At 44.2% G+C, this 15990-nt stretch overlaps 1 protein-coding gene across 1 annotated transcript; it reads right to left on the bottom strand.

The window, feature by feature from the left end:
- Window positions 1–2419: 2419 nt before the first annotated feature.
- Window positions 2420–7668, bottom strand: LOC147457663 (uncharacterized). The gene is made up of 10 exons (XM_086512514.1): window positions 7253–7668; window positions 6652–6752; window positions 6425–6526; window positions 6232–6342; window positions 4891–6141; window positions 4409–4819; window positions 4225–4329; window positions 3768–4094; window positions 3485–3610; window positions 2420–3398 (listed from the first exon to the last, which is right to left on the bottom strand). Exons 1-10 carry the CDS (start codon window positions 7392–7394, stop codon window positions 3249–3251), a joined length of 2826 nt encoding a protein of 941 aa, XP_086368640.1. The 5' UTR covers window positions 7395–7668; the 3' UTR covers window positions 2420–3248.
- Between the last annotated feature and the right edge of the window lie 8322 nt (window positions 7669–15990).

Raw genomic sequence — 15990 nt, 5'->3', positions numbered from 1 at the left:
ACCAAATTTTTAGATAAGGCTATCAAGAAGCCGGCTAATAACATAGACATGCTAGATATACAAAGTGCACCTTGTAAGGACCAAAGTCACAATTTGAAGCAAATGCACTAAGTAGGTTGAAAGGGTGGCCAGTCATAGTCACAAGGAGACTCCCTTTCCTAGTCGTTTTGGTGTAAGGAAGGGGACCTTTCCGAGTGGCAGGAAGGTCGCAAGCCTTCCCATCTCTTGTGACTATATATGGCAAAGGGCAATCCCCTCTCAAAAATCTTGATGTGTACAAAGAACCCCTTCCCTTGGTTCTCCTCCTTTTCCTTTGGGACTACAGTACCTCCACAAATGAGTATCTTCATAGGCATTTCCATACTTGATTGCCTCTATGTGAGTAGATCTTCCTTGGAGACCTTCCGAACCTATCACGCAGAAAAAATTCACGACAAAATTCCAAAATTTCATGGGCTGACAAAAAGACCAAGTTATTGAAACAAACCAATGCAAAAAAGTATGGCCAAACATCCACAAGAGTGAGACTAACACCCACAAATGCTAAGAACCACACTCACCAGAAGAGTTGCCTCAGAGCCGAAAGTTGAGGATACAAGAAAAGAGCATCAAGGCAACACATGATTACTCGGTTGCACAAAACATTTCCAAACCAGAAACGTCTAAATTGCATAGAACACCATGAAATGGCAACATCTAGGACCAGGAAACACCGGGGGTAGACAAGTAAACAAGTATTCTAAGACATAGGCAACTACATCAAAAAATACAACCAACAGAATTTGCACACACGTGAATAGAACAAAAACCAATTTTCATATTGCGATCGTGCCGAGAGAGGAATATGTTGCGGAGATTGATGAAGTTCTTTGTTCTCTATTCTTTGTAAAACGTTTTTACTTGGTTGGCTCTCTGTTTAGTGGCGTTTCAGTGCCGATAAGAGCCCCCTTTTTTTTTTTTTGGGCACACGAAACTCACACGAAACCCTTTTTTTTTTTTTGGGCACACGAAACTCACGCTAATGTGGCCATTGTTGACCTCCTAATAAAAGAGCCAACGTGGCTCTTTCGTTACAAAATGTTTTACAGCCCCTTTCAAAACGTTTCTCCAGCCCTCGAAACATGCCCCATCCAAAAACGTAGAAACACACTTCTTAACCTGAGGGCTGTGTTTCCTGCAACACAGCATTTATTCAAATACCTGCAGGACGAGAAGCTTGTAGGACACTCAAAAACACCATTAATTGTGCAAGTTACTTGCAATGCTCCAGCAAACCAGGCAAAGACATTACTGTTGGAGATAACTATCTCACTTTATCACACCTCTGTCAGCATATTGAAGGCAAAGACTCTGTAAACAATTGAAGACACAGTAAAGAGAGTTGCAATTCTATAATAACGCAGGTGTACCTTCCGATGCATCACCCATGCTACCCACAAATCGGCCACCTTCTTGTAGCTAAGAAGATAAAAGATAGGCCCTTTTCCCCACATGGTACAACATGTGCCCACGAGTAAAGCGGTTAGAGCCCGTGGCTTGTACGTAAGGGGTGGTGGTTTAAGGCCCTGGGCATATGTCACCTTGCCCGCGTAAAAGCTAGAGGTCAGTGTCGAGGGATGGCATCATCCAAGAAACAGATTGCATCAATTTGCTAGTCAGAGCCCTTACGTTTACCTGGGGACCTCCATATAAAAACGTGTTATGTTCAAGTGTGAGTAGCTACAACAAACAAAATGCTGTCCTTGCACCTTATGGACCAGAGTCATGGTAACCACATTGAAGTGCAGCACATTATATCAAGAAGAATAGAAGCCTTCGGATAAATCTGGTGCCTTTCCAAAAGCACTCATTCTACTGGTCTCAATCTGATGCTTTTCCTGAAGCATTCATTTCGCCATTCTCACAATGCCCTCATGTCATACCAAAAAGACTGCACAAGCTTTCACCAAGGGCATGGAAGGGGTACCTCAACAATAGAAGAATTCATGATGTACCAAAATGCCAAGAACAGTAGCACAAATACATGGAAAAAATTGTGACAAATAATAGTTCAATAATCTCTCTTCTATAATCGCAGTTAAAACCAATATTTTTTCACAACGCAGGCAATTCAAGACCTCTCAGAGTAGCCACCCAAGAATTGAAACTTTATTATTTCTGCAATTTCGAAAAGTAAAGATTGGTAAAACCATTATCTGGTTAGCTATTTTAAGCATCATGATGCAGTGTTTACACCAACATTTAAAAACATCTTGCAAAAGGCAATCGATGCTTGAATTGAAGACACAGAAGCTTGACAGACTCCTCTTCAGTCTGGTATGAGGTTACTTATTAATCCAGGCTTCATACGAATGTTATCAGAATTAGAGGAGAGGCCATCAAAATAGTCCCATCACAAAATTATGTTTTGATACCAAGAAACCTGAAACAAAATATAAATGCATTTTGAATGGATAGGAAATACAATATCCATAATCATTTTCATGGATAAACCCAAGAAAGTCTCGTGGAGAAAACGAGGAACAAATAGAACACAGGCACCTCTAAAATTCAGGTGCTCCACATACTAAGCACTTTTATAAGCATCACCCACCTAGAAATATGCTGTATCCTGATCCCTGCCATGACAATTGCTGTTATGATAGGTAGGACAAACTCCGGCCACCGAAGACTCCATAAAACCAGACCACAAGAACATCATGCAATTTTGCCTGGTACCAGGTGGGGTTTGAAAAGCTCCATCTCCGAGCGGAATCCTGGACTAGCTCTTCCCAGCCCGATGTTGCCGTGAAATTGAAGAGCAAGCACCCTCCACGTCCAATTCACGAGCTTTCCTTTGATAAGCACAGTTGCCACCAGCTTTTGTTTGGGTCCAAAACACAACAGGCGAGTATCTTTCACTTCTGTACAATTGAGAGACTGCCTAGCAATATGCTTTTAAAGTACCAAGATCAAAACTGATGCTACAGCTGCCTAACAAACTCCAGCTTAACGACAACTTTATGATCTGCACACCTCCGCACAACTGTTCCAGCCCACTCACGTAGCTCTTCCCTTGGATGAAGCATGGGCTGCCTCGTAATATTGCTCATTCTACCTTTTGCTTTGATACTGGATCAGAATTTAGCTCATCCTGCTTATACAATGAAGGCAATATGGAACTGATAATTGCAGCCCTTTCAAAGCCATGATGCAGATATATAAAACTCACACAAATAGCCATGTGAGGCAAAGACCACATTGCATCACTAAAATTCCCCAGCTTCCACAATTAATCGCCTTAGATATGGAGAATGGCTCATGGCAGCCAGATCTCGACAATCCTTCTCCTCACATTGGAGCGACATGAGCACGGTAGGACAGCTTATTAGTACTTGCAGCATCTGCTTGAAGGCATTCTGCACCCAAACAAACACATTAAAACCAAGCATAGCATACAGGCTTACAAAACAATTTGAGCAGAAAGCAGCCGAAGGAAGCTTACCTGCACATGTACCATACCAAACGACCCAGCCCCAATATTCACCCCTGGCCGCAAGGGGTCATCGATCCATAATGCAACATGTCTATCGTCCCGACCAAAAAAGCCGCCGGGACTTCCATCGATTCCCTTTAAATCAAAAAAGGAAAGCTTTTCATCAGTTCTCTTGAAAACTCCATACTAAACAGAAGGTACAGTTAAAAGTGCGAAGCTTAAATCCTGATGACATTAAAAAGCCAAAACATAGTCAAGACATACATAGTTGATAAGACTCATAAAAAACTACCTTCAAGACGATTTTCTCACGAGAGAGATCTCGTAGACAGCCAAAAGTTTGAAGAAATCCCACGAGTAATGCACCTAGTTGTGGCAAACCATTCTGATCCCAAAGGCACAATACCCTCTCAATAGTGTCAGCAGCTCGTCTCACATAAAATTCTCCCAGACTGTGACTACCACAATCGCTCAATGTTGTAGCTCCAGAGCTGCTACTGGAGCTTGGTGCATCAGAGTCATCAGAAAACTCTGATGAGCATGACAATGGAGACGATGAAGGCGAAGTAGGCAAGTCAGAGGTTCTAGCATCCATGCTACCTTCTATTGAAGCCACCTTCTGCTCAGAAAAACAAAACATTGCTGACTTATTAGTGACAGCAAGGCTTAGAAAACATAGCACTGGATCAGTCACATAAAAGCATGAAGGTAATAGTCCACATTTCTGAACAAAGGCCCAACACAAATACCTCTAAAAAGAATGCCACAAGTAAGGTCAACGAGAAGGAACCCAAACCGCCAGAGTAGACATTACTCAAGCCTTTATGATGCAAGAAGGACTTCAATAACAGAACCTGGTTGTCAACACACTTGTCAGCAAATTTCTCTCAACAGAAATATTAGAGGATAAGTAGCAGTGACAAAAATGGATACCAGTGGCGCCAGAGCAGGTAGCTCTCTTATCTTCTGAAGCACGTACTCCCGGGCTGCACCACCAGTGTGGCGAGTGATGAACTTACCTGGTCTCAGTGCTTGATCTGCACAAGCGGCAATGTTCCTCGTACCTCCAATTGTAATATCAACAGCAATTGCAGGAGTTGTACTTGAAGATGTGCCAAAAGGTCTACAAAGACACTTGAGAACAGGCATAGATGCAGTGTCAAGAGGATTGATGCTCTCACACCACTCATATGTTTTTAAACCTGCAGCAAGCTCACGGATCAGTGATGCAGACACTTGTGCAATGGACAAGTTCTCAGAGCACGGTAGCCTCGGAGCATCAACAACAGCTAGATCAACATCACTATGCTGTAGACATAAGCCTGTCGCAAAGGAGCCAAAGACCTGGAAAAAAAACAATATTAGAAATCATGCAACTATGCACTATCGTCAAGTGTACAGCTAATGATACACACCTCCACATCTGCATCTGGCCAAACCATTTTCACACCTCTCCTGACGCAATCAATTGCAGCCTCTACATGACGCTGAATTACTGAAGATGGCCTGGTCCATCTTGAAAATTGCAAAATTTCAAAATGGAGCGCTTCAACAAGACCTGGTGTTATAGATCCTGCTGGGCGAACTGGTGGTGCTGGTCTAGGAATGATGGAAGGCATGAGCAATATTGGACCTTGGCCATTTTGCAAAAGCTGTTGTAATCTGTCTGGAAGCATCTGACGATCATTAGATACCTCAAAACTTTGCCCAGATTCATCAAGCCTGGCACCTGTTTGCAGTTGTGCAAAAGCGAGAGGCCCACTTGCAGGCATAAACATAGGAGACAATACAGTTGCCACATGAGCCTGGTCTCCTACTTGACCAGGACCCTGTGTACAAAAGGGAACCAACACTTGAAGCTTTTGTTGCTGTACATGTCCATTTTGAGATTCAGAAGACATTTGCTGTTTTGAATACCTGCTGTCCTTAGACCTGAAGCTCTGCTTCTGTGAGTTGCTCCAAGAAGATCGCTTATGATCATGCCACTTGCCTGCTTGCGTATGACCAGGAAAATCTGTCGTATCCCTTTGTTGACAATGCACTGTTTGCACAGGTATAAAGATCATGTTCTCATTTCCCGGAAAAGGAAACTGCATTTGAGAAGATAGTAAAGGCATGGGAAGGGTGTTTTCCTGGCCGTTCACAACGATTTGATGATCAAGACCATTCTCAATGCAGTTGCTAGAGTTGCTATTGACAGCAGGGTCATTCTCATGGAGACGCAACACCATTGGGCTGTCATAATCTGGGACAGTAGAATGGGGAGCTCCTTGGAATGATTCCTTCCAAGCCGCATCTTCTCCACTGTAGCAGCAAGCACTTAACTGATCCGCCAATGTGGCAGGAATGTCAAAATGTATATTGTCATAAGTCTCAGACTCTTCCAGAGCAGTATGGCTCAACCTCTCGCTAAGCATACCTCCCTCGTCATCCTGATGATAGTGCACCTTATTAACCAAGGTTTCGTCAGGCCAATCATCTTCACCAGAATGCATACCTCTGCTTGAGCAATCGCTGTAAGAATCAGAATCAGACTTGTATGCGGACCGAGGGGATTCCGGATCCCGCAAACCAATGGCAGGAAACTGATGATTGTATCCATTCTTGCCAACATGAATCTCCCTCTCTAATGGCGACGTCCCAAATAGATGAAGCAGCTGCTGCACCTGTATAATCAAGAAGCTCACATCAAAACACATATGAAATCTGACATGCAAGGCAATACAATAATATGTTCCTCACAATAAACAGCATACCTGCTGTGCAGTCAGATCCAGCCTAAATTTCGGACCATCCACATGCTCTAGAATAGGCCGAAATGTGGGTTCATCAAGAGGTGGTCCCTCCTCACGGATGCGCACCCTCACCTGTAGTACTCCCGGTAAGCATCCTTACAAAGTCAGCTTAAGAAACTCAACTTCACAGAGCAAAATGGTCTAAAATGTTCACCTGAGCAGGATACCGTGAAACAGGATATCCATGTCTCCCCCTTGGTAGATCAGTATTCTCCCAAGCATAGGGGTCAATATTGAATCCACCATCACTTGCAGCCTTAAAAAATTGCAAAAACAGACTAGTATCAAGATAAAATGAACAGGCAACACTTCAAGATTGATGACAGCAAGAACAACTCAATAAATCAAACTTGTGATAGCCATGCAAGAAGGAGTTCAAACCTCAAAGACTCCATACAAAAGTCGCTTGGTGTAATTGAACAGAAACAATGGCATCCCTTTGCGAATGCACCGGACTGTCTCCTCATATCTAGCAGGCAAACCTATACGAAACCAAAACCAATGAGCAGGACCATACGTACAAAATCGAGCACACCAGTCCATTCCAACGTCATAAAAAATATGCAAAGAAAAAGAAAAATTGCAAGGCAACGCTGCTACTCGCATAGTCAAACAACTAACTACTCTAGAACGGATAGCAGGCTTATCGCAGAGAATATAGGTATCAAGCTCATGCGAACTTGTACATTATCATCCACGCAAGCAGATTAACAATTGACTGTAGCCACAGGCATGATCGTGTCTACACATGGTACGGTTCTTGGCTTCTATATGTAAGCAAGGTTCCGGCAAGTTGAATAACCGTAATTCTTTAATTACATAAGTTTCAAATGACGATGGTCTGTGTGTTCAAATTGTGCTAAGATGTACCCCGTCCTCCTTACTTGGGAAGGCATGGGAAGGGGGGGGGAAGTCTGCGTGCAGATCGAATTCAGAGGAGATTCAAACACGGCTACAAGAAACGAGGGAGATCTAGACTAACCAAAGATCATGCGCTCCAGATCCGGGATGGTGGAGCTGCTACAGACGAAGATGTGGCCTGCGAAATCCTTCTGGGCCTTGGCGACTCGCCAATCCGAGTCAGCGCGGCTTGAGACATACTGCTGCTTCTTCAAAGCACCCATGGGGATGAGATGCAGGGATGAAGGTAATAAGGGGGGGGGATTGACGGCGAGGAAAGGCCAACCGACGAAGGAGGAGGTTACGAGAGCACCCGGGATGAAACAGCCATGCGATGGAGAGGGCGAATGCTGGGCTACGACGAGCGCGGTATGCACAGAGACGGGGCCGAAAAACCCTAACTTGACAGAGCGACGGATGGAGTGGAGCAGAAAAGCGGAGCGAGCAGAGAGAGATGAGAGATGATGTCGATGATGATGGTGGTGGTGGTGGTCGTGGGAAGACCTTCTTTTGGCCGACTACAACAATGTGAAAACGTTCTGTTTAATTTCCTATCTTGCATACCTACTTTCGCTTCGTTAATTTTGTGTGGTTCCCCTTCCGAATTATCCTAAAATTGCTTTCCTACTTTGGGCTTTTCGTCTTCTTTCCTACTTTGGGCTTTTGTTCGCGTGTGTGTGTGTGCGTGGTTTTTTTTTTTTTTTTTTTTTGGGGGGGGGGGGGGGGGGGGGGGGGGGGGGGGGGGGGGGGGGGGGGGGGGGGTCTACATAGCATGAGGTATTTTATGAAGCCCCTCTCCTATGATCAATGGTTTGAAGTCAACATGTGAATTATGGAAGGCGTGGCACCGTCAGAATTTGATCGGAAGCAAACTCGGGTTGAGTTAGTAAACTCAAACATGAGGTCCCTATCCAAGTTTTATGGTTTCTGCTTATGAAGTACACATGTGTGCATCTTCCCTAGAGTTTGAGGCTTTGTAGGAGGTCACCAAGGGCTGATGTCTGTAGAAGGTAGCTACTAGCCATATTTTGTAACCACTTGTCTGCCTCAAGATCAGCAAACCCCCCCCCCCCCCCCCCCCCCCCCCTTGCGCCTGTAGACCCACAACACCTCAGGCCCTTAAGAGCTCCTTTGGTTGCTTTTGTTTGTTCTTTTTTAATGAGGGATTGGGGGCATTGCTCTTATGAAACAAAAAAAGTTTACAGCTAATCTTAAAAAAATGGGATCAAATTTATGATTTTCGAGGGAACGAGCGAGTTCTTGTAGACATATCACTTGCATGTTGTATTTTATGGGTTATTTGGAGTGATTGGCTTTGTGCACTCTCTCAACCCTTTGACTAGAGAGGGGAGATATTCCATTGCATGAGCACATGAAGATGAAAACTTACACACCGCTAACGATATGAAGGCTTGTGATTGATGCATGTTAAAGTTTCTATTTACACTAGTACAACGGCGTCGCCTTCGGCGGCGGCACTGCCTCCAACAATGCTATGTGGAGTTTTTCAGCTTAGACATGCCACCACTATCTACGTGCAATGCCTTGGGACAGGCTAGAGAAACGTCCATGAAAGACGTGGTTGTCATAGAGAGAGATGCCACATGCCACATGCCTTCAAGGTGCAAGTGTACCTGATTGCATTTGGAAAGATGCGCTCTCTTTGCAAAGCCTCTAAAAATTGCCTAGACCTTCCCGACCCTGACCTTTGCCTCAAGATGCAAGCGTGTATAATTGCATCTAGAGAGACACCCTCGCTTCGCATTTGACAAAAATAGGCCAGAGCTTCTTGGTCCTACCGCCCAAGTTGGGCATTCAGCATATTTCGCAATCAATGCATTCCAAGAGACGACGACATCTAGGATGGTGCACTTCATAAAGCACTTTTTGTGCTTTATGTAGCACACCATATTTGACATACATGTCGACCAAGGCAGTGCCAAGCACAACATTTTCTTTCAATAACCCCCGACTAACAATATATATAGCACATAGCCCCCTTTCCCTATTATGTATAGTATACAGAGGACAGTTGAAGGTCCCTCCTCATGCCACTATGGATGGTATGTAATGTATGCAGCTACATACCAATTTACATTGATATAGATATAATGTATTGATCTATGCCTGGGTGCTTACAATCAACAAAACTTCAAACATTGAAAAAAACCTCTTCAACATGCTCGATGAATGCATATATATTACATGCAGAGTATAGGTTAAAAGAAAACTAAAGTTTCACGACGTCTTGCTTACACATGATTTTGTTGAGGAAGCATTGATTATTTAACCTTGTTACTCATGCATATAAAATAGAAAGAAACATTCCCTCCATTATTACTGAAGGTTGTCACCTCTCAAGCATGGCTACAATGATATGCGCATGCATGAGGTAGATAATGAGAGCATTTGTTGCTAGCAATTAATGGATCACGGAAACCTTAACATTCATTAAGGTAGACGGCCAATGCCATAGCAGAGCCCTTAAACTCTTGTCATATATCAAGCAAGAATCTGAGAGCATGAAAAAATTGCAAGGCAAGTAAAGATTGAAAGGGAATCTATAAGGCAAGTGCACCAGCTACGATCTGAACAGTATTATCATAAGCCACACCTTTGAAAATTAACCTTGATGGTTTTATGCTACTTTTTGCTGGCTTTTCGATTGATTACATAACCAACTTGCTTTTGAATTTCTAGGAGAAGCAAGAAAGCCCAAGTCTGGCGAGGGTGCCGTACCGCGAGATGGGATTGAAGCTGAAGTTGTTGTAGCGCAAGCACATATCGTTGAAGTGGCCTTCGTTGCCCTTTAAGAATCAGTGTGGAAATCAAGGAGTGCATTGTTACTCGATTGCACCAAGCCTTTGACCTCAATGCTCTTGGCTTGTTGCTTATGGGGCTTGCCTTCCTGGCTTCTTGCAGCCCCACCACCTGCGCAACCTTGTTCGCTCCCCTTGATCCGAGCTCCCCGCCAATAACCTCCAGGCTTTGGCTGGCCCATGAACTGCCACCCTAACTGCTCAGCCTATGCCACCTTTAGACGCCCCTAGCACCCCCAACCTGCTTCCTTCTTGGTTGGACCACCCTTCGGACCTAACCGCCTGCTCGTATAACCACCCCAATAAAACCCTGCGGCACTACACCCAGCCACCCGCAAGGCTCTTAAACACACACACACACAGCTCTCTCTCTCTCTCTCTCTCTCTCTCTCTCTCTCTCTCTCTCTCTCTCTCTCTCCCCACCACACACACACAGTCTGTTGCGCTCTCTCGTCACCTTCTGTCCCTACTCTCTCTTCACACACACACACACACTCCCTCTATCTAGCTTTCCATGCTAATTTGCTTCTTGATGGCTACGAGTTGCTATTGAAGCAGCCCCATTGTCCCCCTATATATGTTGCGATGGTACAGTAGCCCATTTGCCCCACACTTGCGCTTTCTCTAACCACCCATTCCACCCTATAGGCCTTTGCCCCCCGCGATGACCACTTCAGCCTGATGTGCCTCTTACCGGCTGCAGATATACACCCCTATGATGACACTTCCACCTTGCAGGTTGCTTGCATGGCATGCCATGGCGTCTACCTTGCACTTCGTTGGCAAGCTCTCCTAGAGCACCGCAAACACACACACACACACACTCTCTCTCTCTCTCTACCCGCAATGGTCGGACTAACGAATGATGACAGGTGCTCGTGACCACCCCTCAAAACCTGTAGCACCTACATGCCCAGCCGCCCCCAGGGCTCCTAAACACACACACAAGGTACCCCACATACACACACACACAGTAGCACATATTTCTCTCTCTCTCTCTCTCTCTCTCTCTCTCTCTCTCTCTCTCTCTCTCTCTCTCTCTCTCTCTCTCTCTCTCTCTCTCTCTCTCTCTCTCTCTCTCACACACACACACACACACACACACACACACTTTGTCTCTCGCGCTCTCCCCTCACTCTTTGTTCATACTCTCCCTTCACACGCACACACACATACACTCCCTCTCTGTCCAGCCTCCCCAATTTCTTTGTTTCTTGTTGGATGTGATCTGCTATTGGAGCCGCCCCACTGTCCCCATATGTACGATGTAATACAATCGCTCATCTACCCCATACTTGACCTCTGCCAGATCACCCCTTCCACTCTGCAGGTCTTCGCTCACTGTGATGACCCCTTCCGCGGCCTAACCTGCCTCTTGGCGGCTACAAGTATCCACTCCCTTGATGACGACCCTTCTGCAAGGCGACCCTTCCACCCTACAAACTGCTTGCATGGCACGCGATCATCCACGCTGCACACACAGACTCTCTGTGGGCAATGCACAACCCAATGCGAACAGGCAACTCTCTCTGTGTGTGTGTGTGTGTGTGTGTGTGTGTGTGTGTGTGTGTGTGTGTGTGTGTGTGTGTATAAATGTGCTCCACTTTTGAAGTCCCTATAGTAATGGGCTCTCCCACTCACAGCATGGCAAATGACCGCTCCAGGTCCATTAAAGCATGGCTCCATTCCCACAGTGCTCCACATTGTAGATTCGAACTTGAAAATGCTGCCTCATAAATTAACAAAAAGAAGTTCGGTTGTTTTTACTTAGCGATTGCACCTCTCTCTCTTTCACTTTCGCTCAGGGAACACTGCCTAAAGAAGGCACCAGATTAAGGAAAAGCTGACACGTGTTTGAGGGGGAGGTCGGAATCCCTCCCCCCATTATATATAGTATAGATAGCACAATATGGACCACTCATGACCATATGGGGTGCGTTTTATTTCCCAAGATGTTGAAGGAAGGAGGTAATGAAATGTAAGAGGAGGAGGAAAAACCCTTAGATTCTCTCTCTAGGGCATTTTCTCTCTCTCTCTCTCTCTCTCTCTCTCTCTCTCTCTCTCTCTCTCTCTTGCTTGTTTGTTGTTCCTATCTACAGGTTCATTACTACTCCTATCCTACATTTAATTCATTCTGCTCTCGTTAGCATAGAAGCTTCCATTGCCATGTCTCTTTGTGCTTGTTGCTCTTTAGATATAGATGAGATCTATAATAGCTAGAGAGACGAAAGCTTCATCATGCTCGGCTTTGATAGGGATGAAGCTTCTATACTTGTGCTCAAATCCAAATTGCTCTCTTAATTCTACCATGGTGATGGGAGGCTTGCTCACAGTGATGGAGCATTATAAGAGCAAGCAAAAAGGTCGAGAGGGAAGAGGTACAACGTGAGGGCACACATGGAATCTAGCATCTTAGGATAGCAAGGCTTAGTTCAAAAAAGCCACATCAATGGCTTTGTCACACAATGAATAACCATGGTAACTCTATTTAATCTCTCGATATTAGCTTTGAGAACTCTTTTTTAGTCTTACCTATTAAAAACAACCTTCATTTTTACAATTTAGTACTAGAAACCCCTAAGGAAACCAGTAAAAGTGATGCTTATACTAGTACTAGAATTAGTTAATATGTGCAGATACTCTCAACAAAGTGTGCGCATGTGTGTGCATGTGTGTGTGTGCGCGTGCATGCATGTGCACTTTTGTGTGCTTGTGTCCAGTGAGTGTAAGTGGGCATGGAGAGGGCATGCATTACTAAACAAGAGAGCAATGGAGCACTAAGAGTTCAATGTGGACATCTAGTACACTGTACAAAAACTACATAATTTTTATCATTTTTTTGTACAAACACTAATATATATTAGAAGTAATCCAAGCCAGGATGGATTTAAGGCAGTTGTCAAAGCATATATCATTAGAGAATTTTCTTCAGTGCGAACGTAGAATGTAATATTTAATATTTCTCTAATTTTGCAAGTATTAGTTTTGCTAGAATCTAGGGAGATGCCTTTGTTTCAAGGGATGCAAAAGTACGCTAAGCGTTTTAGTTTGAAAAGGAAAGCAAGAAGCTGTCCACGTGCATGTCTGTGAGTAGAAGAAGACCCGTTATTTTTAAGGGCAAATTACCAAAATACCCCTATAATTTGTGGAAATTCCCAAAATATCCCTGGTTGTGAGAGTAAATTTCTCCAAAAATGAAAAAACTTGTAGCTTTTCATAAGAAGACTTATTGTATATCATACAAGATGCTAAAACTAGAATTTGTAGGCTACTAAGATGAATTGCTTCATTATGTTTAGACATGCTTGCCCTCTTTTGCGAGGTGTTCTGTGACAAATTACATGCTAAGCACTAAAAAACAGATCTAAAAGGAGATGTCCTCGATAGCTCGAGATTTTTTTTGGGTGGGCTTTCCTAGCAAACGATAGTGGGCGTCACGAGGTAGGAGGCTGCATGATACACGGGCATGATGACGATGGATCGAGCAATGTGGAGAGAGAAATAGGGCAGTGGTCACAACCCCTAGATGGACCGACGCGCATAGAGAGAGAGAGGAGCTCATTAGCTCCGTTCTGTGGGCATTGTCAGAGTTGGAGCATCTCCATGCCTTAGCTGTGTGAATAGTAAGGGAGATGGGACGTCAGGGTGAAGATGGAGAGAGAGAGAGAGAGAGAGAGAGAGAGAGAGAGAGAGAGAGAGAGAGAGAGAGAGGTCTGCGGTGAGCAAATAGCCGGTGAGGAAGAGAGAGATCGTAGGGTAAAGGGTCCAGTAGAGGGCCGGCTAAGGTGTGTGGGGTGGATCTCACACACCCCTGCACAGATTCCTATAAAACGAGGTGCAGAACATGCGCAGCGATGAGGGCTTCCTAGCGCAATTGATTGAGTTGTCAGGGCTCTTGCATAATAACTTTGTGACAGTTTAGCACGAGTTCCAATGCAAAATGGTGTGATGCAAGGATTAGAGACACCCACACTAACTATAAGACAACACAAGTCCAGTTTTGAACACGAATCTTGCGAATCAAAATGTTGCACATCAGTTGCTCTACACCATCTACCCGTGCACGTTTGTGTTACAATTGGGGGCGATATGTCTTACTAAAAGAGACATCTCTTTATTGGCCCCTTTATCCTAGCTAAAGCTTATTCGTCTACTGAGAAAATTTTGATACAAAGCCATTCAAATTTGGTGTTTGGGGATATCACCGCAAAAAGAAAGACATGATTATGATGCATTTTTATGCAAGAAGGTGATCAATGGCCTAGAAGGAAATATTCTTCAAGCCGTAGAATATTCTGCAAACCCTTGATTGGCACTTGGAGATTGGGTTCCTTCACAAATATCTACAAGAGTTGTAGTTCTTGAACGGGGCTGTTTCCTTTGTTGTTGCTATGGTCTCTCTTTTTGTGTACTTGTTTGTGATTTCTTAGAGGAATGGCAACAAATGTAGCTTTTCCTTAGTGTTGTAATCTTTCTCTTTTTAAGATTGGCTTTTATTTTGTATGTATCTTGTTATTGAGCTCACACACATCAATGATCTTAAAGCTTATGCCCGTAATTTTCTGTTGTAATACAATCACTCACAATTGTGAGTTTTGCCAAAAAAAAAAAAAAAAAAAAAGACTCAAAGCCTATGGATAAAACATTATTTTTGCATTCATCGCTCTTTCTTGTGTATATGTGTGGGAGAAATGCTCAAAAAAATCATTTTCTTGACCTTGTCATTTAAGGTCTTCGTATTTATCAAGATTTCTAACTAGAATGTGAGAGCTATGCACAAATTTAAGATATTTCAAACTAGAATGCGTAATTTTTTACCTCAAAAATTAAGGTCCGATATCATTATAACCAAGATTTTCCATTTGCATCTGGTAAATTTACACTACAGACTGAATTATGTGAGCATTGTATGAAAGTGTGTGTACATTGACATAAAAAGAGTGATAGATCCTAGCCTTTTCCTTTATACCTCTTTACTTTTATGATCAACATGGGTAGGCATTCTTTACTCTTTTATTCCTCTTCTTTGTGTGGTTCCCCTTGAGTTGGAACATAGGTGATATTTAAGGGTCCTTTTAACTAGGAATGTAGCATCCCCCCCCCCCCCCCCCCCCCCAAAAAAAAAAAAAAAACCACAATTGATCAATTTCTATCTTTTTTTTTTGTAGTATTCACGATATGTGAGTGTATAATTTATTAAAATAAAAAATTTACAGAGCAAGCCATGTCCAAACCGGGTCATTGCATCCAACCACCCACATGACCATGATTAGTCCATAGCGCAATAAATGGCCCCGACAAAGGAAGCAAGCCCCGACAACACAATAGCTCAAAACACATAAGAAACAAAACCACCACTTGGCTACCACAGGTTGCAGATAAGCAAATAAGCAACCTCCCAAGCAACGGCAACTACAAAGCCAGAATAAAGAACATACCAGCATCACTCTGTAGATCGGCAGAGTCCAGGCACTCCATCACCAACCGCTTAAGGGCCATCCATCAAAAAGGGAACCGAAGCAGCTGTCGAACCACGGCCACCACGACGCCAATCAAGGTTGAATATAGTGTTGCAAGCTGATTAGGGGAGCCAAGCCCCATCCAAAGAACCCATTCATTGCCACCAAAGAGCTCGATGCCTACCACACACCCAAAGCCTCCGCGAAGGGGAGAAGCAGTAAAATCCGACCACCATTTCCCTTCGGGGGAAGGGTAGGAAGGGAGGTCTCTCCTAGCATCCAAAAAAAAAAAACCCCCGGCATGGGAGGGCCACTGACGAGGACCGCAGGCCAGCCCGGCCCCTTACCACAGAGAGGGTTGCTGCCCACCTGCCCTCGCATGCAGACCACTAGCATCTCGGACAAAGCCTCGCCCTACCGCAACGTTATCGATGAGTGCCCCTACTCTAGGGCCTCCTAGGCAACAAGGAGCCACACAGACATGCTCCGTGAACCCTAACATTGTTCCATCCATTTCTATCCTCTCCATTATAATTTCATCA

The sequence above is a fragment of the Adiantum capillus-veneris genome, chromosome 5 (assembly GCF_014529385.1).
Source record: "Adiantum capillus-veneris isolate H3 chromosome 5, ASM1452938v2, whole genome shotgun sequence".
Classification (NCBI taxonomy): domain Eukaryota; kingdom Viridiplantae; phylum Streptophyta; class Polypodiopsida; order Polypodiales; family Pteridaceae; genus Adiantum; species Adiantum capillus-veneris.
The sequence above is the reverse complement of the archived record's forward strand: the minus strand, read 5'-3'. Positions and strand labels throughout refer to the sequence as shown.